The sequence below is a fragment of the Fonsecaea nubica genome (assembly GCF_001646965.1).
Source record: "Fonsecaea nubica strain CBS 269.64 chromosome Unknown Scaff15, whole genome shotgun sequence".
Lineage (NCBI taxonomy): Eukaryota > Fungi > Ascomycota > Eurotiomycetes > Chaetothyriales > Herpotrichiellaceae > Fonsecaea > Fonsecaea nubica.
The window spans coordinates 405002-427172 of NW_019173688.1; the positions used below are offsets into that span (position 1 = coordinate 405002).

Here is a 22171-nt window from a genome sequence, read left to right on the forward strand (position 1 = left end):
CCAAGGACACTTCCAAACTCCACTGGCTTTTACGTTGCTAACCTTTGCAGATACAAAGACTGTATGTGTAGCTTATGTCTATCTATCGGGTGCTGCCACGCTGCCTACCTGCATCACATTGGTGCTAGAAAATTGATTGATCTCGTCCTAGTGTCAATGCCAGCCTTGCCTTGCCCGAGCCACTCGTAGACGCCAATGCAAAAGCATACCCTGTAGCTCTCAACTGTCTCTCGCCTTTTGCACAACTGCGCAACATATTGGTCGTCGAGACCTCTCGCCAATACCAGGAGCGGGGCCTGAACTCGAGCTTCCACATTCTACCCAGAAGATCGCTTTTCAAGTACGCAAGCTCGCCCGCTCATGCAACATTCCAACGGGATCGATGTAGATAAGGATAAATGAGACTGTAGCTCCAAAATTCCAGTCTACAACTTGTTGGGCGTGCTCTGGGTGTTCCACTGGTATCCAGCGGCGTCGCTGAATTTGTAGCCATAGGCGGCGATGAACTCATCCAGGACAGCCGGACCGCGAGAGCCTGCAGGGAGAGATTATGTTAGCTGCAATCTAGCCAGAAACCTTTCGAGGAGGACGAGGCTTACCATAAGGATATTCCATAGGCACAATGTCCTTTTTGGTGTCCAGGTACTGCAACAACGGGGTGAAGATCCTCCAGCTGGCATCCAACTCATCGTCACGGACGAAGTTGGAATGATCTCCTTTCATCGCATCGAGGATCAAACTCTCGTACGCCTCAGGAATCTTAAGGTCTGAGAAGCGGCGACGGTAGGTAAGATCCAGCTCAGTGACAACCGTCTGCATGGACAAGCCGGGAAGCTTCGAGTTCATCTTAAGATAGACGGATTCGTTGGGCTGAATGCGGATGACGAGTTCGTTGCGCGGAATATCCTTGAAAATACCCGAGGTGACATCCTTGAATTGTACGCGAATCTCAGTCTTCTGCTCGTTAAGAGCTTTGCCGGCCTTCAGAATGAAGGGCACACCGTCCCAGCGTTCATTCTTGATGAATGTTACCAACGAGCAGAACGTCGGACACCGCGAGTCCTTGGGGACTGTGTCATCTTCCTTGTACGCAGGTTTGGTCCCATCTAGAGACTTTGCGTATTGGCCAATGATGGTGTTCTTAGGCTCAATGGCTGGAATAGCCCTCAAGACTCTGACTTTTTCATCACGGATGTCTTCAGCGGAGAAAGAGATTGGCCTTTCCATAGCAAGGAGAGTCAAGACTTGGAGCAAGTGGTTCTGCATGACATCACGAATGATACCGAACTCGTCGAAATAGCCACCTCGTCCTTCGGTGCCAAAAGGCTCCTTGAACGTGATCTGGACGTTGTCGATGTGGTTGCGGTTCCAGGTCGCTCCGAGGAACTCGTTACCAAATCTGAGGATGAGCAAGTTCTTCACCATTTCCTTCCCGAGGTAGTGGTCGATACGGAAGATCTCTTCTTCTTTCCAATCAGGCTCGAGGCTGCGCAAATTCAAGGTCAGTCTGGCTGCAGTTGCCGACAATACAAGCTTGCCACTTACGCCTTCTGCAGCTGCCGTGAACTTGCCAAATCCTTGCCGAATGGCTTCTCAATGATGATTCTGGCGATACCTTTTGTGGGATAGCAGTTCCGCTTGAGATGTTCCGAGACTGTGATGAAGACGCTGGGAGGGAGGGCCATGTAGAAGACTCTGTTGCCCTCCTTGCGATCCTTCTCAATCTCTTCGATATGCTTGTTCAGGGTCTGGAATGGCTCATCTTGGTCGTATTGCCCAGCAATGTATGTGCAGACAGAACAAAATTGGTCGAGTTGTTCCTCAATATCTTTTGTGGGAGTCTTTATGTAGGATCGAACTCTTCGCAGGTATTCAGCGTGATCCATTTTGGTTCGGGCATATCCGATGATCTTGATGTCTTTGGGGAGGAATTTGTTGCGAAACTGTCGTAGTAGATGTGTCAGTCAACCTTCTCAAACACCACAAATTCAATGGGAGGACAACGTGGAACTGACCAGGCCGAACAGTGCTGGGAAGGTTTTCTTCTTTGCCAGATCACCTGAAGCGCCGAGCACAACTATAACCGTGTTCTCCTTGAGTTCGATGGAACTGTCAAACGGTGGTCCGCATTAGTGAGATCCCATTCAACAATTTTCCAAGGACATCGGGGGGTGGGGGAGAGCGAGAATCGACACCGCCCGCCGTGCCTTTATCGATGTACTCACCCTGCATCTCCCAGCTCATCGGCATGAATGATGGTGTCGGCCATGGTGACTGAAGTGATAGGCGATGTTAATGAATGAGTGAGATAGGGATGGAAGTGAGATCAGCAGAAAAAGTCGGCTCAAAAATTTACTGAGATGGTGTTCTGTCAATATGCGGTGGGATGGACGATTAGCGGCGCCAGGGTGACAAAGCTGTGCTGGTCGCCGGAAATAACAATGGGGGAATTTGGGCTATGACTGCGGAAGCCGGACTCTGATGCTGCAAGTAGTTCCGCCGCGGTCGAGATGATGAGGTGCCGCTACTCAATGCTGGGCTGAAAGTTGAGTAATGTTTGATGGTGATGGTGGGGCAGAGCGCACTTTGCACGGGGGGAGGACAGCAAAGGCACTGGGGCGGTAGATAGTTACCTTGGTTGTTCAGGCAGCTCCTTCCCTACACCTTAAATTTGTCCCTTGGTGCCCCGCGAATGCTTCGAGACCGCCCTCCGGAGTTTGGCTCGGCAATAACAATCCCGGTGTTGAGGCACTATGGATATTGGTGAGTTTCGTCGACGTTTCGAGTGCTATCAGCACCTACAGCAAAGACAAAAGATGAGGCGACAGGAATATCATTGCTCAGCGCAGGCGGCATGAGTTTTATCAATGCAAGTATATCTTGACGAGCAAGAGCCAGATGCCACATTTCGTCACTAATCAGTCAGCATGCCAGCCGCCGCACCCATGAAAGTCCATGACTGAAGCACCCTCTGCTTGGTGTCGTTTCCTAGCCTATCGAGAACCCATCTGCCACCCTCACCAGGCGGAATCTTCGGCTATCCCCTGAGAACCCATCTGACCCTTTCCTCGTGTTTGCCTGTCTGAGGAGATTGAGTTGCTTCGTCACTATACCACCCTTATGTAATCGCCTTCTCCCTGCAGATTGCTAAGTCTGGACAGTTTCTGGAATGCCATTGAGCTCTCTGGATTGGTTTGGTCCAACAATGCCTTGTCCAGAGCCAGCTTACCATCGTCTTTGCTCACCTCTCCCAGTGGAGATGGTTGTAAGTTTTGCAGCTGAGAAATAGATTCCTCAAAGAGAAATCGAGCCGCTTGATTGCCGAGGAACCAGAGTATTAGCCTGTTATTGTTCCATGGCCTCTGCGACGGCACGCAACGGTGTTTCCTTGACCGACTTTGTGGACAACTTAGGAATAGTCTACATTGGCGCCGTGGCACCCTCGATATAAAAGGTAAATCTCGCCGGAACAGCTAGTAACTCCAAATCAAATCACGTGACGTCAATGAAATCTTGGCAGGCTAAGCTTGACACAGACTAGTTGCACACAATCCCAATTTTCGCAGGCAAGACTGCAGTCACAACCACCAACATTTCGAGAGTTGGACGAGACATCCAAAGAATCGACCACGTCCCATTCACTTTCAGCTTTTCGTCGTCAACCAGTTCTCACGCCGTCAAGATGGTCTCCGCCGGCGGCCACAGATGTACGTGCATCCCCCCGACCACACTCTCCCTGCTGTTCCCTGTAAAGAACATCAAATGTCGCAATTGGGATTTGATCATGATATTGGTGCAATCAGCAAGGCGGCAAGAATGTGTTGGGATCAAAGCTGACTATCCTGGGGCGCCGTATAGTATATGTGAAGGGCAAGCACCTCTCCTACCAGCGAGGCAAGCGCAACACGAACCCAAACACATCGCTACTCAAGATCGAAGGTGTCGATGACACGAATGCTGCAAAGTATGTTTCCGCCTCAGTCTGAGCAACCGCCCTGTCTATCTCTATCTTCTTCACTTCCCCGATACGTGGTCAATTCGAAGGAAAGGGACAGAGCAAAAGAGGAGGATCGGGGTTTGAGAGCTTGGGATCATCCCTTTGCGCATACCTCGAATACGCACCTCGCTCGTTCTAGAGTTCCAGCTCCAGATACCACGCAACTTTCCTCCGTCCTCGATTTACTTTCTCGCCGCACGTTATTTTTTTTTTTTTTTGAGGGATATGCAGCTTGCTGAACTGAAAATCTTGCGAGCCTTGAAACGATTTTGTTCACTAACTTATGATACTGCAGATTCTACCTGGGCAAACGCGTTGCATATGTCTACCGTGCTTCGGCAGAACGACAAGGCAGCAAGATCCGCGTGATCTGGGGAAAAGTCACCCGCCCTCACGGCAACAGCGGCATCGTGCGCGCCAAATTCCGACATAACCTCCCACCCAAGAGTTTCGGCGCGGGCGTGCGGATCATGCTTTATCCCAGTTCGATATGAGTTGGTTGTCTTTGTGTGGATGGGAGGGGGGAGTGGTGCTGATTTCCCCACGCCAGAAGATGTCCTCCCTGGCATCGGATGAGTGGTGATGGGCATTGGGAATGGACGGACTGGTGAGAGGGGCGGGTAAGAAACATGATTGACCGATCACGAACGAGGCACAAGCGAAAGAGATGTCAGCCTCGGTGCATGCGAGGTATGATGGGGAAAACGTCTTGTAATCGCCTCATGCCTGGTATGCTTCAGAGGTTGAGCTAGACAACGAAGCCTGCCACTTTCGGTCTCTGGCTCTCCTCGAAAGCGATGCCCCTTGGCGCAAGAAATGGTGGGAATGCTGAGATGCCGGGAGTGGTGCGATTGCTGCTGTTGCTGCTGCTGCATGGCATTCACGAGAACAGGCACAATGGGCGCAAAAATGACTAGTCAACTTGGTCGCGAGTTTCCCCCAGCGCAGCATTTGTTTCATTATGCATGTGCTACGGAATGACACACAAAAAAAGAGAATCTTTCAACATTATCGTCGGCTTTTGGGCAAGGGGAGTGACTCGAGTTACTCACTCTCCCTGGTACCTGGTTCTCTCTTCTTTTCTTTTTTTTCTTTTTCTTCTATGCTCCAAGACCCTCATACACCGCGAGATACTCACTTGAAATCGCTCGCACATGAGCTTATCGTGACTTTCCACTCCGACGCCAGAATTGCGACCCCCTCAATAAGAAAGAGTGAGTAGGTTACGAGTAAGGAGAGCCACTCGATAAGTTTTGAACCCCAACTTAGAAAAAAAAAGGCTTCGATGTGTCATATAGCCATTACAATATATTACATTACTGAAAATCTCTCATGTACCAACCCAGTCTCACCAGCCCGGGGACACGTACATACTGTAGGTGGCCAGGGCGATCCCAAAGTTCTCGCTCGCCGGCGAAATGCTCACGTCCAAGCAAAAGTGCCCCAAAAGTCGCAATGTTCGTGACGCCGATGGCTCGCTCCCTCGCGGACAGAAATGGTGCGTCTATCTATACACAAATACGCCGTATATCGCAAGCATGCAGCCGCCGTAATATATAGTTTTCCCAGCGAAAAAAATTGATCAAGAGAGACGATTTCATGAAGAGTCGGGTCCACCGATCAGAGGTCGGACTAGGGCGTTGGCGAAGAGGGCGACACCCCAGGCAACGCCTTCCCCGACGACGCTGCCGGGACAGAAGTCGGTTCCAGCGTTGATGACGAATGCTGTTCGAGATGTCGAGTCAGTAACGCAACACGCATAGAACGAGTACCTCATTGCGTTGCCGGGAGAGAATGGGGCCAAGGGACCAAAACTTACTGCTCCAGATGACCCAATTTGTTGCAAACACGCCGACCATGGTGATGCCGGCAACAGTAAAGACGAACCTCCAGAATGTCGACAGCGGCGAATCCGCATCGATGTACCCAACCATGTTATACATGATGCCATTGGCGCGCTCCTTCCTGCTCCTCGAACAGGCGTGGCCCAACATAACCACCCCGAGGAGTACACTGATGGCACCGGCACCGGCGATGGCATAGAAGGAGTTCCAGAAGCGCAGGTATGAGGTGTTGTCTGAACAGACACCGGCACTCAAGTTATCGGGTCGATGCAGGATATACCAGAGCGCAAAAGGCAGACTGAATATGTTGAGCAGTGTGTCTTCAACTGTATGGTCCTTGAGCGACCACAAATAAGTATTCTGGTTCCCCTTTTGGCCAAAGCACACGCGAGCGATAATAAAGTATAGGAGCGTAAAGACGGTGGCTCGCGGTCGCATGGTCCAGAAGCCGAAGAGCATGAAGGCATTGGGACGAAAGCCATTGTTTCGGAGAAGGTAGGTGGCAGCAAACATGGCCCCTATTGATATAATGGCTGTGACAACACCCGCAAAGGGTGTCCACCGAGCGCTGGGAAAGCAGCTGTATCGGGCAACGGCTCTGCGGACTCGCTCGTGGCCTAGAAGCGGAGCATATGTTAGCTTCTCTTGATCGAGAGCAAACAGACGGCCAATCCGGCGCAATTACACAGCCTTACCAAAGATTAATGAAAGTAAGGCCACTTCGGCGTTGAAGATAGCAATCGAGGCAAGGAGAGAATAGGTTGTGGGACAATTGGTGAGGTCAGCTCTGTCAACAAGGCCCTGTGGCATACAATTGACATTGTTGGCCATATCAGCAGGGTGCCGGGGAAGTAGGCTGGATAAGGCTGAGGCGCTGAAATGACTGTGATGTGGGAGACAGCAAATGCAGTCCTTCCGACACTGGCGAATGATTCTGCTTTGAGAGACTTTGATCGAGTAAAGATCATCGGGCTGGAACATTGCGATTTAGCAGGGCAATATATACGATCATGTTTGACCGGTAGGCGACATGATGGGAAGACATGTGTTTTGGTGGGGGCTGTGCCCGATTCGAAGCCTCAAGAGGCTTGCATGAATCTCGTATTCTGCTGTACATGACCCCAATGAGTCCTACACGGTATCCACCTGTTGAGGGTTCTCGAATGAGAGCCTGCATAAACTGGCACCACCACTACTAGTGGTCAAGAGCTTCAGTGAGGGACTTCAAGGGAAGCCAACTTCGCGAAGTAGGATGGCCTTGCGGGTGTTTCTGCGGATGATTGGGTCTGGCCGCATCAGGTAGCGCAAGCCTGGCCTTTTTCAGATATGGCGTTCAAAGCGTTCGTCGCGCACCTTCACCGTCAATGAGGCAGTTGAGCTTCTTCCGTGAATGCACGATCAAGTATCCCCAAACGAGTTCCAGCGGGGTAAGCCACTTTGGCATATAAAGAGCCAAAGTTCTGGTAGAAAGAGAATGTAGCTGATGGAGCCGCATTGAGATCACGACCAATAAGGCCGGCTTTGAACTTGGCTTGGTGTGAAAATGCTGAACGAAACTGGCAACTCTCTGCAGGGGCTGGTCGAGATAATGGGCTGAGGCGGCGGAGCGAACAGGGGTCGCGCAACTTGGTTGTCCAATGGTGGAATGGGAGCAGAGTCAGCCACACTCTAGCCTCACGCAGAGAACGCCCATCTGGGGGCGATGCTTGTTGAGTCCCTGTTGCACTGGAGCCGTCCGTTCCGGGTGATTAGTGTGATCTTATCAGGTAGGACATTGTTCTTTATAGATCGAGGTGCTCGGGTCAAGTGGTCTTAATCTCTTTTGCCACGAAAGTCGACTGGACAGGAATGGCTGCAATGAAGTCGTATTCCACATGACAAGGCTTTTATCAAGTCAAATGCTTCAGCCGTCTAGCAGCTTCTGCTGAGATCAAGGAGCACAACGCTCCGATGAACATACACACGGCGATTGCATTTGGCGCGTTCTTTTTCAGGGTGAGCCACCGATCATGGTTGGAGACCCCATCAGCGACTGGAGAATGCTGGCTTGGTTCTAGGATCGAGAAGACAATCCAACTGACAAACGTCCCGACAAATTGTGGCAGCGTTGTATATACATTCAGCACACCCAGGTAGACGCCCGCAAGCTCTCCTGTTGAGGAATGGGCGTCACCTTCATCGGGATGATTGAGTCGCAGCACATCCTCGGAAAAGGTCCTGCGATGTTGTCGCGCGATTTCCATCTCGACACCGTAGTTCCCATCGATGCTGCCACGGACAGCCGTATAACCAGGCACAGTTGAACCACTGATATTGGTAGGAGATCCGGAAGACATCTTATTGATTTCGATACCCAGCAGGCCAAATGGTGCCCAACACGATATGGCCCACGGTACGCCACAAGCAGCTACCAGGAAGCTTGCAGAAGAAAGTGTCCGGACCCATGGGGCAAATATCGTGATGATGGCAAAGGAAAGATTCGATAAACTCCACGCCGATATCAGATCGGGTCGAATGTCGTATGCCGCCGCCAAAATCTTTTGGAAAAATTTGGGAATCGAAGCAGGGGGCCTAGGGGTAAATTTCGTATCGGGTGCTTCTGGTGACTTGATGAGGAATGGGAATATGACCGACGCACAGAAGGTGGTCAAGGAGAAAAACACCAATGCGAGGCTACCTATCCGGCCGACATTCCCCAGAGCGTCTTGTTCATCCTCGACACCCAGTTCGCGAGCAGGAGCCTCGTAGCGATAGTGGATTTCCCCGACGAATGTGCTTGAGTAGAACAGGAAGGGAAACCTTAGAACCGGTACATTAGTCTCTCGCCCTTCACTGACAACCACTATGGGCACTTAACTCACCATCCAACCCAGTTCCAGAATTGTACCCAGCATATAGCGCGTATGCGTGTAGGGAGGTCAAATGTCTTCCGCGCAAGACCTAAGAGTACCTCTTTCACCGAGGTATGGTCGCCCTCGCTAGGCAACCTCACTCTCTCTGTAACAGCCCAACAGCTTATGCCCACTGTGGACCATAAAATCAATGTTGCAATAACCGTCATTTTCTTGAATTGAGTATCACCTCCCATCCAAGGTGGGAACATCGCAACCAGATCAAAAGTGCCGACGAAGTAGCTGGCTAGATGGCCTGCTGCGACCAGCCTCGATGCCCACGCAGATCCAGATTGTTGCTGCGAGACCGGTAATGTATCGACAATCAAGCTGCGACAACACGCCTGGACTGCATTGATTGAAAAATCGAGGGTATAAATGCACATGACGGCGACCAGGATGGTCATGGTCTTCTTCATGTCGCCTTCGGGTAGGAAGAAGCCCACAACTTCAGATGTCCAGCCCAGCAGCAGCAATCCGCCACCTGTGACTATGGCACCCCCGACCATATAAGGTCTTCGCCTGCCGTATCTTGACGTTGATTTATCCGCGTAAGCCCCAACTATTGGTTGCATGATCAAGCCGGAAAGTGGTCCTGCGATCCATACTAGGGATGTTTTCGACTTTGTGAGACCGAGCTGGAGAAGATAGGGAGTTCCGTAAGTCACTGTCAACTGCTGTTAGCGTGCGCAATTGAATGAACACCGGACTAATTTGTCCAGGGAGAGGGACCTACTCTCCAAGCCCCAGCAGAACCTTTTGTTGAGCACTTGTTAGTTTCACAGATTCGTCGCTAAAGTCGAGAGGGAAGTAGTGTCACATACTGAATGCCGACCAGAGAGGCGGTGAGCAAGCACATACGGATGGCTTGAGTTGAGCCTTTGATGGAGGGCGTGCCACTCCATGTTGCAGTTTTCTCCATTTCATCGAGGGGATGAGGGAAAGAATGGGAGGAAACCGTGTTGCGCTGACCGCGGCGGTAACAAAGATACTGGCGCACTGGAGCGTAAGAACTGCAAGTTCTCTTCTGTCACCAGCGACGGCCACGAGGGTATAATATTAGATTCCATGGCCCTGGAAAAGGGGGTTTTCTTTATCTCGGCGGTGGATGCCATTTTGTCTTGGAGGTCGCGTGTCACATAATGAATATGTAAAAGGTTGCGCAGACGCGTTTCTGTTTGTCCGCAATGACGTATTCTGTCCTCTTCGCAATGAGCACACAGTGATTGACGAGATCAGTGTGCCAAAAATCAGGCACCCCGGACCAGTGATCCTGGCGAGCTGGGTGCTCTGGTTTCAAGGGTGTAAACCTTCCGACTATTACTTTTACGCTTGTAAATGCTCCGGTTAACAGATGTGGAAGGTTTAGATTGTGGCACCCACGTGGTGATTGATCACCCAGGCACTCCTTATGCAACCATTCTCCTTCCTGGCTGGGTCAGCTACATAAATTGACATATGTTTTTGGTCTATGACAATGGGTCGTCTTTGACAAAGACTGCAAATTCCACGCTCTATTCAGGCCTGGCCATCACTTCTTGACGTAATCTTCCGAGGTTGCACCACTCCCTGAATGAAATCAGCCAACAATGTAAGGCGCCACAGATCAGACAGCCGCACCGGAGATGAAGAACCACTTGTCAACGCTGCCGTCGATTGGCGCAGGGGGGATGTTCTGTCCCGGAGGGATCTTGGAGAGTTGAGATGGATCGACACGATCTGGGGAGCCGGTATTCGTGACATTGGCCAGATTGATATCACCACGTTGTTGCTTGCCGGTGACCAGACGTTCCCAAGCGTCACTGCATTCACGGATAATCTCCTCGGCGTACTTCTTGTTCTTGCATTCACCGCTGAAGGCGAATTGGTTCTCAGGCTTTCCATCTGGGATCTTGTAGATGCGGAACCATTCGTTTGTCGCTCGGAGCAGGCCAGGAAGATGTCGCTCGACGTCTTCGATATCGTTCAGCTTGGGGGCAAGAGGATCGTTGACCTGTAGCGATATTAGCATTGGATGGATGAAAAAGGATACGTGCTATGACAACTCACATCAATGACAATGATCTTCCAGTCAGTCTCCTCTTCATCGAGAAGTGCCATGACACCAAGGACCTTGACCTGCTTGATCTGACCGGTGTAGCCAACCAGCTCACCAATTTCGCAGACATCCAATGGGTCGTTATCACCCTTGGCCTTGGTTTCAGGGTGTACGACGTTGGGATCCTCCCAGGTCTGTGAACTGGTTAACTTTTAAATCCCATCTCTTTTGTCCTTGACCACCACTCACTCTTGGGAAAGCACCATAGTTCCAGAGGTAGCCTTTGTGAGGAAAGCAGTTACGAACAAATCGGAGCTTCCCTTTCTTGACGTCTTGCTTGATGGGGTTCAGGAATTCGTCTTTGGAGATCTGGCGAGCGGTCAGCCACTGCATTTACATTTTTGAAGACCTTGAAGTTCGAGATTTCTTACCTCCAGTTTTGCGTTGGACCATCTGGGGATCTCGACGACCATGTTTAGGATTGTTTGCTGCTCGTTTGCATAGAGAGGAATGTCATGGAAGGGCGAGACCGGAGTGCCATCTTTCTCAATGTAGCACCTGAACTCATTTGTGTGAAGAGCACCAATTTTTCTGGGCTGGTATTCCGAAGGCTGTTTACTGTACGACATCGTGGCAGACGCTGGACGTGGTAATGAAGCAGAAGTAGAGAGGTGCCGAACGATGGCTTCTGAACGTTGGGAAGCTATGGTTGTAGAGGTGGAGTGGCGGAGGGGAGGAGAGATGGAATTTTCTGTCGGCTTGGTGGAAGCCAGGGCGAATGTGCCAGTGAGGTAACGATGAGCAACCTTGTTGGAGGTAGGGGCGCGGGGTGGGAGGCACGGTGTTGACAATTGGCGGTGAAATGACGACTGGTTCTGAATGGACGAGAAACCCGGGAGGCTGCTGCAGGTGCGCGAAGTGTGAATTCTAGACAGAATGCCAGACACTCGAGACATGTGCATATGAAGGATGAAATAGGCCAGACTAGACTTGCTATCCGAGGGATCTAGGACTTTAGTCTCGCCTTCCGATTGTGCAACATTAATATTTCCACCTCGGTCGGTGAGAACGACCAGAGCTTCCCATACTCCGAAAATACTATTGAATTTTGATCTGGTATCGATGACTGCGTTGCCACAATCGATCCCGAGTTTTTAGCTATCTTCACGTGATGGGAGATGGACCTTATCTCCACGTGATACACGTACATGTTTGCCGCCTGCGCAACTGCGACGTCTCTAGTTCTGCGGACAAATCGTTTATTTGGCTTTTCCACATTTGATTCACCACTGCGCTCCTTATGACTGTCGGCCATGTTGTTCGGCCGCAGTCTCTGTTACGACGCACTCTATCCCTCCTAGACTACCTTTGGCCCTCTTTAGCTCCGAGAATGGCAACCCCGCTCCCAGTCAAAGATGTTCCTCATCTCCCTATTCCCGCGAAAGGTGTTGACTACCGGGGAAAGATAGTTCTCGCTCCCATGGTTCGCTCCGGGGAACTTCCATCACGTCTTCTGGCTCTCAAATACGGTGCTGACCTGGTATGGGGTCCGGAGACGGTTGATCGATCTATGATTGGAACTACTCAAAATACCAACCCTCGCACTGGCTGCATAGAATGGACGCGGACATCCAACAACAATTCAACAAGTGTGATATACCGCATTGATCCACAGAGAGAGTCGGACAAATTAATTTATCAAATTGGCACCGCTTCGCCCGACTACGCCGTTCAAGCTGCGACACTTGTTGCTCCGTATGTTCGTGGGATCGACGTGAATGCTGGGTGTCCAAAGCCTTTCTCTACTTCAGGAGGCATGGGCGCGGCACTACTTCGGACTCCTGATCGTCTGTGCAACATCCTCACAGCTCTCGTCACGAAAGTGGGAACGCCTCATGAGATCGGTATCAGCGTCAAGATTCGGTTATTAGAGACACCTGAACTGACCTCGGAGCTCGTCAACAAACTGTGTAAAACTGGCATCATCGGCTTGACCATTCATTGCAGAACTACGCCAATGAGACCGCGAGAGCGCGCTATCAGGGATCAACTCCGGATGATCGGTGATATATGTAGAAGCCATGGAGTCGCTTGCTTGATGAACGGAGACGTGAGATCTCGTGAGGAAGGGTTGGCTTTGGCAACGGAGTATGGGGTCGATGGGGCAATGATCGCCACAGCCGCCGAAGCCAACTCATCAGTTTTTCGCAGCAAGGAGAACGGTGGATTGGCACCGTGGCGAGAGGTGGTCAAAGAGTATTTGCAGCTTGCGATGAGTGTCGAGAACAAATGGGGTAACACGAAATTTCTCTTGTCCCAGCTCATGCCTGGAAAGAATCCCGCATACCAACCGGTTCAAAAGTCGCGAAGCTATCAAGAAGCCATTTTGCTATTGGAGATCTCTGATCCCGAGATGGTGGCGAAGGCAGCAGAGATCGATCACATTCTTGGTCTGGGAACTCCACAAACAACCAAAGCAGATATCAAGCGACAGCACAGACAGGAGAACCGAGAGAACCATTTAAAGAAACAAGAAAAGAAGAGGGTCCTGGAACAAAGAAGTGACGAGAACGAACACATTCACCAGGAGCGGAACAAGAAGCAAAAGGGCGAAATCGCAGCAGAGAATGCAGGATTCGATGGAGTTGGCCAGGGTGCTTTGGCGGTAACAGCGTGAGCTGGCAGTAACAGTGTACGTCGATGGGTGCCGATTCTCAACATCTGGAATCGCTTTTGACCCAGAATGGGACCACCGCTTTCGTTGCACCACGCCTGAATTGGCGTGTATGCTCGATGCCTGGGTTTCTACAAGACATTCAGAAAATCCTGGTGTCACGGAAACGTCTCAAGGCATCCAAAGCCTCCGCATGGGGTGATGGGAGATCCGACGTCGCTTGATCTGCTCCCGGAGCAAAATCTGTCGAGACGAATTGTGATTCTCTGAAATGCTCCGTTCACCAAATTGACGGCCCTTGGCTCAAGAAATACCTCTCGCATCCCATCATATGAGGAGGTAGAGTACCAAAAGGCATTCGGAGCTTTGGCTCTTTATCGAATGACCTTACCAGAGCCAGATTCACTCGAGCTGAATGCGAGGCGACACCACAAGGCCTGGCCGAATAGTTCGTCGGAAGACACGTTGAATCATCGAGTAACACGACCTCTGTGTTCTACTTTGGCCTGTATAGAAGACACAATCCCACTTCATGCTTTTCCCGCTCCGAAACACAATTCACAAGGATTTTGTCACTGAATTATTTATACAACAACATAGACATGGACACAGCTGTGATTGCCCAGATTTCTTTCTAATACATGCTGATCCATTTCCGAAAAGTTATCGTCTCACACCGCCGCCACCGCAATCCTGAAATCCATTGATGTTGAGGAAGATATCCGGGATTGTCCCTTCAAGGGAAAGGTAATATTCGCATACCTCAGTGCCTGCATTGACTTGAGCACCCGTCTGCCCTCCTGGGCTCTGGTGACATTCGAGACCGAGGTTGCTGTATCTTGTTCGACGTTGTAAGGAGCAGGGAGTGTACGCTGGCGCGAGCTTGAATGCCATGCTAGATGCGCCATCGATCTCCGATGGTCTGGTTCCAGGACAGACCGCCTGCGAGACCATCCACCCCAGGATACGCTTCATAAAGTTCTGTATATTCTTCGACATCGGGCCCTTCATCAGCCGGCCAGCTCTTCCTTCCTTGCCAATACTCTTGCGTGCCTGTCAACTTCCTCCACAATATCGGTTAGCGTGACCTTCTCCCCGAATCCCTTCTTCGAAGAAGCCCGCGCCTCGGCACCCCATGAGTATTTCACCACTTTGCCGTCTTTAAATCCGAGTTCCAAGGTGCTGGGTTCGGAGGAGCTTCGGGGGAGTGCAGTGGAGGAGATCTTGAGAGTTTTGTGAGCATCGGCGGGGAGGAGGGTGAGGAACAGCCGAGGAATTTTGGATGATGCACTGAATGGGTTGAATCTCGCCTTTAACGAGGTCAAATATGTCGTTATCATGTTTGCGGATCAACGGGTGGCTTGTTGCGTGTTTTCTTGGAGGAAAGACATGGGCGCATTGGAATTGTTCTCGGAAAAGGTCGCTAGTCCGTAACCCTTCGGCAGACCTGCCTGTTTTTCAGCTGTTTGCTCTGTTTGCACCGTATGCATCGCTTTTCTGGATACATGTCAACCTCTCAAACAGGCACGAATCCCTAGTTGTCATTGTGTGCAAAGATGTCCCTCTCCCTCTCACAACGCCTTCAAGCGTTGGCAGACTCCTTCAAAGAGATATCCTCCCAGATCCAAGAACTCCGCAAGTTCTCGGCCAGCTCATATTCTACCGGCGATCCAGACGAACGACGTCTCGAGCTCGCTACCGAAATCCATGACGACCTTAAGAAACAAGAAGATAGGTTAGAAATCTTAAGGCAAGAATTTGAAGATGATGCCATTCCGAACCATCGGCGAGACCTCTCGAGCCGAGAAAGTGAGCGGGAAAGAAATGCCGACTTGTTATCGCGACTCACAGAGGATCTGAAGAGCGCGCGGGCGAGTTTTCGAAAAGCACAACTTCAAGCAAAGAGGACTGCAGATTTGGAAAAGCGGAAAGAGAGAGAGCAGTTGTTTGCGGATCGGAAGCAGGACGGGAAACAGCAGTCGCGGGGGAGACCTACACACGAGAAGTTGACGCAGGACGAACTGGCCCTCCGGGCAGCAGAAGACGTTACCATCGCGTTGCGGAGAGTACACCAACAACTCGAGGGAGAGCTATCAGTCTCACAGTTCGCTCAGCAGACTTTGGAAGAAAGTCAACAGGCACTGGACAGCTTGGCGCAAAGCTATGCGGGAACCACGGATTTGTTGAAAGCAAGCAGGGGGTTTCTTGGCCAGTTAGTACGGAGCAACAAGTCAGACACTTGGTTTCTGAGATCCTCCTTCTATCTACTTGCTGTCACGATATGCTGGCTCTTCTACAGACGAATCCTCTATGGCCCTCTGATGTTGTTTATTTGGTGGCCTTTGCGCATGATGTGGTGGGTCACTTTGACAAGTATGGGAGCTGTGGGACTGGGAGGCAGATCCGATGTCACAACATCGCCTGCTCCAGTGCCCTCTCTTACAGTCTCAATGCCTGGCATGAATGCGCGGGGAATGCCAACACACAAATCCGGCATTTATTTCAAGAGCATGGAGCTCCCAGCGAAGGGGGGAGGTGGAAGAGGGCCACCACCAGAGATTCCGCAGCAATATTCACACGAAGGAGCAGCGAGGGATATCATCAAGGAAGTTGAAAGAATAGTGGAAGACCAAGGTACAGATGTAGACGATATCACGGACGAAGAAAGAAAGGCACAACAAGAACAGCCGCGAAACACGTTGAAGAGGATGATGGAAGTTGACGTCGAGCAAGTGAGGGACGAGTTATGATTGATGCTATGATGAATTTGGTGTTGTGCAGACTCTATTGTATCTTCTTAGACAACTCTTATGCCCTGCCTGCTGAAGACGACCTCCTGGATTCTTCAGCCTCGTGTCATTGTGTTGACATTATTTTGTGCCAAGCCACTGCACACATTGTCAGGTGCATAGACTAGGACTCTTGCCTGATATATTCTTCAATGATTACCTGGGGGGGAAATCTGCTCGGATATTCTGGTCCTTTGGCTCATAACACTTTGAAGTAGTGCTTGATTCGCATGTGCTTTAGTATCACGTGCGTTCCTGGGAGAACATTGCCAAGCTAGAAGCCACTTAACGCGTCCTTCATCCCCGGGACGCGTCCCGCACCGACAACTTTTGGAGGTGTCCGTCATCGAATAACCCAGCTACAGACGACCCCAATCGCAACCTTTGGCAAATACAAGATGGCGAACTTCTTCGACCGCAACCGCGCTGCAGCGTCAAGCTCCAAGACTGCCGGCCCCAAGTCGGCCGTCGAACAACCCCCTGCCGCGCAGCCGTGGACGGAGAAGTATCGACCTAAGAGTCTGGAAGAAGTCAAGAGCCAGGAACATGCCACCGAGACTCTTCGTCGGATGGTCAACGCCTCCAACCTGCCTCACCTCCTCTGCTACGGCCCTCCGGGGAACGGCAAGACGTCCACGATCCTCGCCCTCTGCCGAGAACTGTTCGGCCCCGAGCTCATGAAATCGCGCGTCCTGGAACTCAACGCCTCCGACGAACGGGGTCTCTCGGTGATCAGGGAACGGGTAAAGCAGTTCGCGTCGCTACACCTAACGCACCCGTTCTCGGACGAATACCGCAAGAAGTACCCGTGCCCCAACTTCAAGGTCGTCTTGTTGGACGAGGCGGACCAGCTCACACAGGATGCGCAAGGGGCGCTGAGGCGGGTGATGGAGATTCACAGCGCAACCACCAGATTTGCGCTGTGCTGCAACTACGTCTCGAGAATCATCGACCCCATCGCCTCGCGGTGTTCCAAGTTTCGGTTCAAGGCCCTCGAGGGATCCGAGGCGGTCGCGCGGATTGAATCGATTCTCAAGGCGGAAAATGTGGAATATGAGGAGGGCGTCATTGAGAGGACTCTGAAAGTGTCGGACGGGGATCTTCGACGCGCCATCAATCTCCTTCAGAGCGCTGCCCGACTGGTTGGTGCTTCGGCCTCAATACCAACCTCCAACGGCCACAAGAAGAGAGTGGTCGCAGATGAATCAGACGAAGAAATGGAAGATGTCGATGCCGCCAAGTCGAAACCTTCTCCGTCAAACAACATGATCAAGATCGCCGACATCAACGACATCGCAGGTACATTTCCCCCGAGCCTCACAGACAACCTTATCGAAATCCTGCAAAAGGGCAACACCCGAAACTATAACAACATCGCATCCGAAATCACCGACATCGTCGCCAGCGGGTATGCCGCCAATGAGGTCCTTTCTTCTCTGTATTCAGCCGTGGTGCTTGGCGAAGACGACGTGACTGTCAACGGCAAAGAAGACGCCGCCATGAGGAAAAAGTACAAGCTGACGGCCATCTTCTCAGAGTTCGACAAGAAGCTGGTTGACGGCGTCGACGAGCATCTCGCATTACTCGACATGAGTTGTCAAGTGGCTGGCGTCCTGGCTGCTTGAACAATAGCGTTTACAGAGGGGGGCGTTTACAGTATGAGGCGGATATTGATAGATGTTCGTTATGCCTGCATCAGCGACGGCGTTTGCGGTGGTTCTCCCCCAGACAGACTGGACCGGCATATGGACGGACTGGGCAGGGAATGAAAAAAAAACACCGATTTGGAGGGCATACACAGGGAAGGAGTTTATGCCATGTGACACGACTTTTTAAACCCTCGTTTCGAAGGACATGGTCCAATGTCGCTGCGTGTCTTGGTATCGAGTATCAAAGAATCAAGCACCAAACTGATATGCCTAATGTCCGATATCCTTCTCCCAATGCTAATGGTCGAGAATGGAAGCAGTTAGCCCCTAGCCGTCTCTCCTGAACACAGCCACCACAGCATGAGTGAGGAACCAGAGAATGTGTCCAGGATAAGAAAAGTACAGTATAGCAAAGCAAGCACAGCAGATTTCGAGCGAGGAGAGCAGAGCAAAGCAAAGCAAAGCCAAGCCAAAACCAAGCAGCTTTCCACCCGCTTCACAAGCCGGTTGCGCGCACCACGACCACCACCCTATCGTCGCTGTGTCTCAGCCATGGCTTTCCAGGATTCCATATGATCAGACCGTGCCAAAATAGCCCAGACACTCCAGAGTGTGACGATCCGTTTACATTCATTGGTCTCCTCAGCTAGTGATCCGATTTCGTGGACAACGACTGGTCTCAACCTCCCTTGCTGTCCATTTCTGTTCTCTTCCCCCGTTTCCACACCAGGGAAAATCCACCGGGCACCCTGGAACTCTCGACAAATACAATGATTTGAAGTCCGGATTTATTGACGGAATTGAGAGTGTCCGATCCGCTTCGATTCGCATGGTGGAATGGTGGAATGTATCCTCACAAGCATGTTGGGTCTGCAGTGTAGTTCTCTCGTACTATATCTTTTTGTTTTTTTCTCTTTTCTGGTAGCTGGTTTCCAAGTATTGGCGCCCAAATGTGATATCCTGTGTCGATAATTCGATGTAAATTCGTCCGGATATGTTTCCTCATGGCTGATTCGATGCCGGCATTCGATAAACATTGACTGGAAGAGCTCTATGTCGCCCAGTTTTTGGTGGTGAGGGATCACTCCAAGGAGATATCTGTTGGCAGAACTAGTACCTTGGGGGTTTCTCAAGTTCAGCCAAGGTGCCCATCAGGACTGAGCCAGAGCCAGGCTGTGTCTTTTTGGGAGGTCTTGCTTTTTGAATTGGTCGAGATGATCCGCTCTTTTGAGATTCTTCAACTTTGGGTCGATCCTGTTCCAGCGGTGCCAGTTGGACGGTCTTCTCCCTTGCTGTGGCATGATTTACCTCCACTGGTGTCTTCACGGTTTTGCCTTCCGCTTCCCCCGTAGAGGTTGTGTTGCTCGTTCCGGACTCACCGACGACAACGCTGATGACGGCGTCTGCTTCCGTCGCCGTGGTTTTCTATGTTCTCGTTAGCTACTGGGCGGGCATTGAGCAAAATAAAGTCATTGGCAGCGCATCAAGGAGACTTGCCTGTCTTTTCGAGGGCGGCTCATCCTCCGCATGTTCCCCGTCTCTCACCCGCTCCTCGAGTCCACACTCGGCGTACTCACGCTTGGAATGAGGTTCCGGTATATCTTTCTTTGACTGGACTCGTGTCGCTGGATCTTGTGCAAGGGTCGATGCTGGTGTGGAGATGGGTAACGAGGTCGACGCATGAGAGCCGGAGTTGTCAGGTCCTCCAGGACTACCGTCTGAAATTTCAGGATGGCTTTCTATTGCTGCTTTCCCTCCAGAGGCCCGAGTGTCCTGTTCGAGAGCTGGAACTTCAGTGTCTGGCTCTTGGTCGGTAATTACCGGCGATTTACAAGTAGGCTGGGCTTCGTCCTCGTAAACCGAGCCAGCATCTTCGTGGGGAGTCTTCGCCTCGGTAGATGGGAGCTGCGTCTGGTCCTTTTTCGCGCTTTCAGATACATTTCCTCTCTCGGCGAGACAAATGACATCGTGGTCCACTGGTGCCCCGGTCTGCTTAGCAGTTGCTGAACACTTTGTTGTGTGCTTCTGCTTTTCTAAGTTCCTGGTCGTCTCCTGACTACCCTTTGAACGGTTTCGCCGACAGCCTTTCTGCGCTTCCGCCTCTGCTGCCTTCCACGTTCTCATTGTTTCGGTGCGGAGACCATAGGCCTTTTTCGCAAGGTCTGTAGGCTCCCGCGTTCTCGAGTTCTGTTGACCTGCTTGGCTGGTGTGCGGCACTGTGCTTCCTGACATCGGTTCGCAAGATTCGACGGACTCTCTGCTTTCCGCGTCGTGTTGCACTTCTTCGTCTGGATCCGCGTTTGCCGAATGAGAGGATGACTTACTGTTCCTCACAATCCACACCGTGCCCTGGAGAATGACGTTTTTCGTATCGTAGCTCTCGCCGTCTTTATTCCCGTATCTCTCGACCATCGGTGCCACAACCAAGTCAAGAGGCTGACCCACAAGAGCGTGTGCCTCGTTGGGGTTATCTTCATCGTGTTCGTCAATGCCGAGAGCTTGGTGTAGCTGAAATCGACCGTCCTTCCAGGTGAATTTTGGCCTGGACAGGTCGTTTAGAAAGACGAACTGGATGTTTGGATACTGCATGTTGAGAACACACGACAACCGCATAGCTTTCTCTACAACATCAAGAACTTGATGGTCCCTCCCGTCTCGCTCCTCATTTGTAACATCTCGAAATAGGATACCCATTCTTTGGATGAGACTCGACGCTATATGCTTGCATCGTTCTTTTTGCGCAAAGTCCATGGCTTGCTGTGTTCGAGATTTAACCCAATGTTTTTCCACTGCTGGACTATCGCTGATGGCGCGGAGAATTGTAACCCTCATCTTATGCTGGGAATCGGGAGACTCTGTTCTGCGTTAGCTGTTTGACGACACATATATCAAACTGCACAAACTCACTCTTCTCGGCACCATTCATAACCTCATTTAATATAACTTCAATCAGATCGACGTCTCGACCATATAGACCTAACTGGAGGTGTGCAAAAGGCCTGGCAAATGTTTCGGCGCAAATCTCCTTGTTGATGAATGCACTCAAGACTATCCTCGGCGGGATCGTCGCGTGCTGGACCGCTAGCAGGAGCTTTTCGGTGGCAAAGGGTCTCGTCATTGTGCTCGAGAGGCTTGAGAAGACCTCCAACACTGTTGCCCGGTCGACTTCGCGCCAATCTGAAACGCTCCATGCCCTTGAGAGAACCCCAACATCGCGGAATATATCCCTGAATTTGTTTTCCAGATCGGGATCCAGTTCAACCTCTTCCTTGTCTTTAGACATAAGCCCCAGCCGATCGTTCATGTAGCTGTCAACCTGTCGGTTTAGCTGTTTGATCTCCTTTTGCGCTGATTCCAACTTCCTCTTGTAATTCCGCGTTTCCTGCTTTTGCCTGCGAACTTCCTTCTCCCACTGGCGCTCTGGACTAGCTGTATCATTTCTCCCATCAAAGGAGGGTATTGAAGATGGATTTTCTTTCATTCGTCGGTCCAATTCCTTCTTGTCTTTTGGAGGATCCTGTTTCTTTCCTCGATTCCCCTTGGTCGCACGGCCTGTGGCTGGTTTTGCAGAATTTACAGCTCCTTTGGCGCCTGGTTTGTTCTTGCATCCTGAAGTTGTCTGTTTCTTTCTGGGTGGTGCGGGTTTTCCGTAGTCGGGGTCTGGTCCATGGCTATCACTGAAGTCGTTGTCGTCTGACCCAGCAGTGTTGTTAACCACGGAGCCTGATTTCCCCGGTGGAGGAGGGTCTCTACTTCCCGTTTTGTCCTGGGAACGAAGCGTCATTGTTGCGGAAGTCGTGCCAGCAGTCAGCGATGCCGACGATGTTTCTTGCATTCGGCTCGGTATCTCGACTTCCAGATCGCCACCACTCTTTGCAGGTGCCATAGTCATTTCGAATACCGATGTGTGCTGAAGTGTTGCTAATTGTGTTGTGATGACAGAAGAGTGAAAGCGACCTGGCACGTTTGTAACAGATTACCTCTGCTGTCCGGTAAAGAGAGAGATAACAAAGTAGATGCTAGTGTAAGTCAGGATCAAGGTATAGTGAGAGATGTGCTTCCGGCAGTGTGATTGTGAGTTGATCTGAGGAGAGATAGAATCCTCATCTGAGCGATAGACAATTCCATCTTGAGGTAAGCCTTTCGAAGCATGTGAAAGTGGCTCATCTCTAACATATAAAACCAATTCTCCTTCCTCTCCAATCCCCTTTTCTTCGTGCATCGTCGTACTCTCTTTGCTCTGGAGTAGCTTCATTATCCGATAACTTACCTCCCACAAGCGCCCATAT

General features: G+C 51.1%; 10 protein-coding genes across 10 annotated transcripts; 4 read left to right on the top strand and 6 right to left on the bottom strand.

Annotated features, from left to right (window-relative positions):
- Positions 1–425: 425 nt before the first annotated feature.
- Positions 426–2269, bottom strand: AYO20_03343 (glucose-6-phosphate 1-dehydrogenase; the record flags this gene model as incomplete). Its single annotated transcript, XM_022641646.1, has 5 exons — positions 426–535; positions 600–1486; positions 1546–1943; positions 2016–2109; positions 2226–2269. The coding sequence occupies 5 exons, from the start codon at positions 2267–2269 to the stop codon at positions 426–428; spliced, it is 1533 nt and encodes a 510-aa protein (XP_022502506.1).
- Positions 2270–3682: 1413 nt separating this feature from the next.
- On the top strand, positions 3683–4491 carry AYO20_03344 (60S ribosomal protein L33-A; the record flags this gene model as incomplete). Its single annotated transcript, XM_022641647.1, has 3 exons — positions 3683–3748; positions 3804–3964; positions 4293–4491. The coding sequence occupies 3 exons, from the start codon at positions 3683–3685 to the stop codon at positions 4489–4491; spliced, it is 426 nt and encodes a 141-aa protein (XP_022502507.1).
- Positions 4492–5594: 1103 nt separating this feature from the next.
- On the bottom strand, positions 5595–6672 carry AYO20_03345 (hypothetical protein; the record flags this gene model as incomplete). Its single annotated transcript, XM_022641648.1, has 3 exons — positions 5595–5722; positions 5817–6485; positions 6537–6672. 3 exons carry the CDS (start codon positions 6670–6672, stop codon positions 5595–5597), a joined length of 933 nt encoding a protein of 310 aa, XP_022502508.1.
- A 1058-nt stretch (positions 6673–7730) lies between these two features.
- On the bottom strand, positions 7731–9307 carry AYO20_03346 (hypothetical protein; the record flags this gene model as incomplete). Its single annotated transcript, XM_022641649.1, has 2 exons — positions 7731–8640; positions 8703–9307. 2 exons carry the CDS (start codon positions 9305–9307, stop codon positions 7731–7733), a joined length of 1515 nt encoding a protein of 504 aa, XP_022502509.1.
- A 956-nt stretch (positions 9308–10263) lies between these two features.
- On the bottom strand, positions 10264–11399 carry AYO20_03347 (inorganic pyrophosphatase; the record flags this gene model as incomplete). The annotated part of the gene is made up of 5 exons (XM_022641650.1): positions 10264–10301; positions 10353–10725; positions 10782–10964; positions 11020–11139; positions 11202–11399. 5 exons carry the CDS (start codon positions 11397–11399, stop codon positions 10264–10266), a joined length of 912 nt encoding a protein of 303 aa, XP_022502510.1.
- A 761-nt stretch (positions 11400–12160) lies between these two features.
- On the top strand, positions 12161–13447 carry AYO20_03348 (hypothetical protein; the record flags this gene model as incomplete). Its single annotated transcript, XM_022641651.1, has 1 exon — positions 12161–13447. The coding sequence occupies one exon, from the start codon at positions 12161–12163 to the stop codon at positions 13445–13447; it is 1287 nt and encodes a 428-aa protein (XP_022502511.1).
- Positions 13448–14454: 1007 nt separating this feature from the next.
- On the bottom strand, positions 14455–14784 carry AYO20_03349 (hypothetical protein; the record flags this gene model as incomplete). Its single annotated transcript, XM_022641652.1, has 1 exon — positions 14455–14784. The coding sequence occupies one exon, from the start codon at positions 14782–14784 to the stop codon at positions 14455–14457; it is 330 nt and encodes a 109-aa protein (XP_022502512.1).
- Positions 14785–15000: 216 nt separating this feature from the next.
- AYO20_03350 (hypothetical protein) lies at positions 15001–16194 on the top strand (the record flags this gene model as incomplete). The annotated part of the gene is made up of 1 exon (XM_022641653.1): positions 15001–16194. The coding sequence occupies one exon, from the start codon at positions 15001–15003 to the stop codon at positions 16192–16194; it is 1194 nt and encodes a 397-aa protein (XP_022502513.1).
- A 437-nt stretch (positions 16195–16631) lies between these two features.
- AYO20_03351 (hypothetical protein) lies at positions 16632–17858 on the top strand (the record flags this gene model as incomplete). Its single annotated transcript, XM_022641654.1, has 1 exon — positions 16632–17858. The coding sequence occupies one exon, from the start codon at positions 16632–16634 to the stop codon at positions 17856–17858; it is 1227 nt and encodes a 408-aa protein (XP_022502514.1).
- Positions 17859–18884: 1026 nt separating this feature from the next.
- AYO20_03352 (hypothetical protein) lies at positions 18885–21774 on the bottom strand (the record flags this gene model as incomplete). The annotated part of the gene is made up of 4 exons (XM_022641655.1): positions 18885–18933; positions 19000–19307; positions 19428–20737; positions 20790–21774. The coding sequence occupies 4 exons, from the start codon at positions 21772–21774 to the stop codon at positions 18885–18887; spliced, it is 2652 nt and encodes an 883-aa protein (XP_022502515.1).
- Positions 21775–22171: the final 397 nt, after the last annotated feature.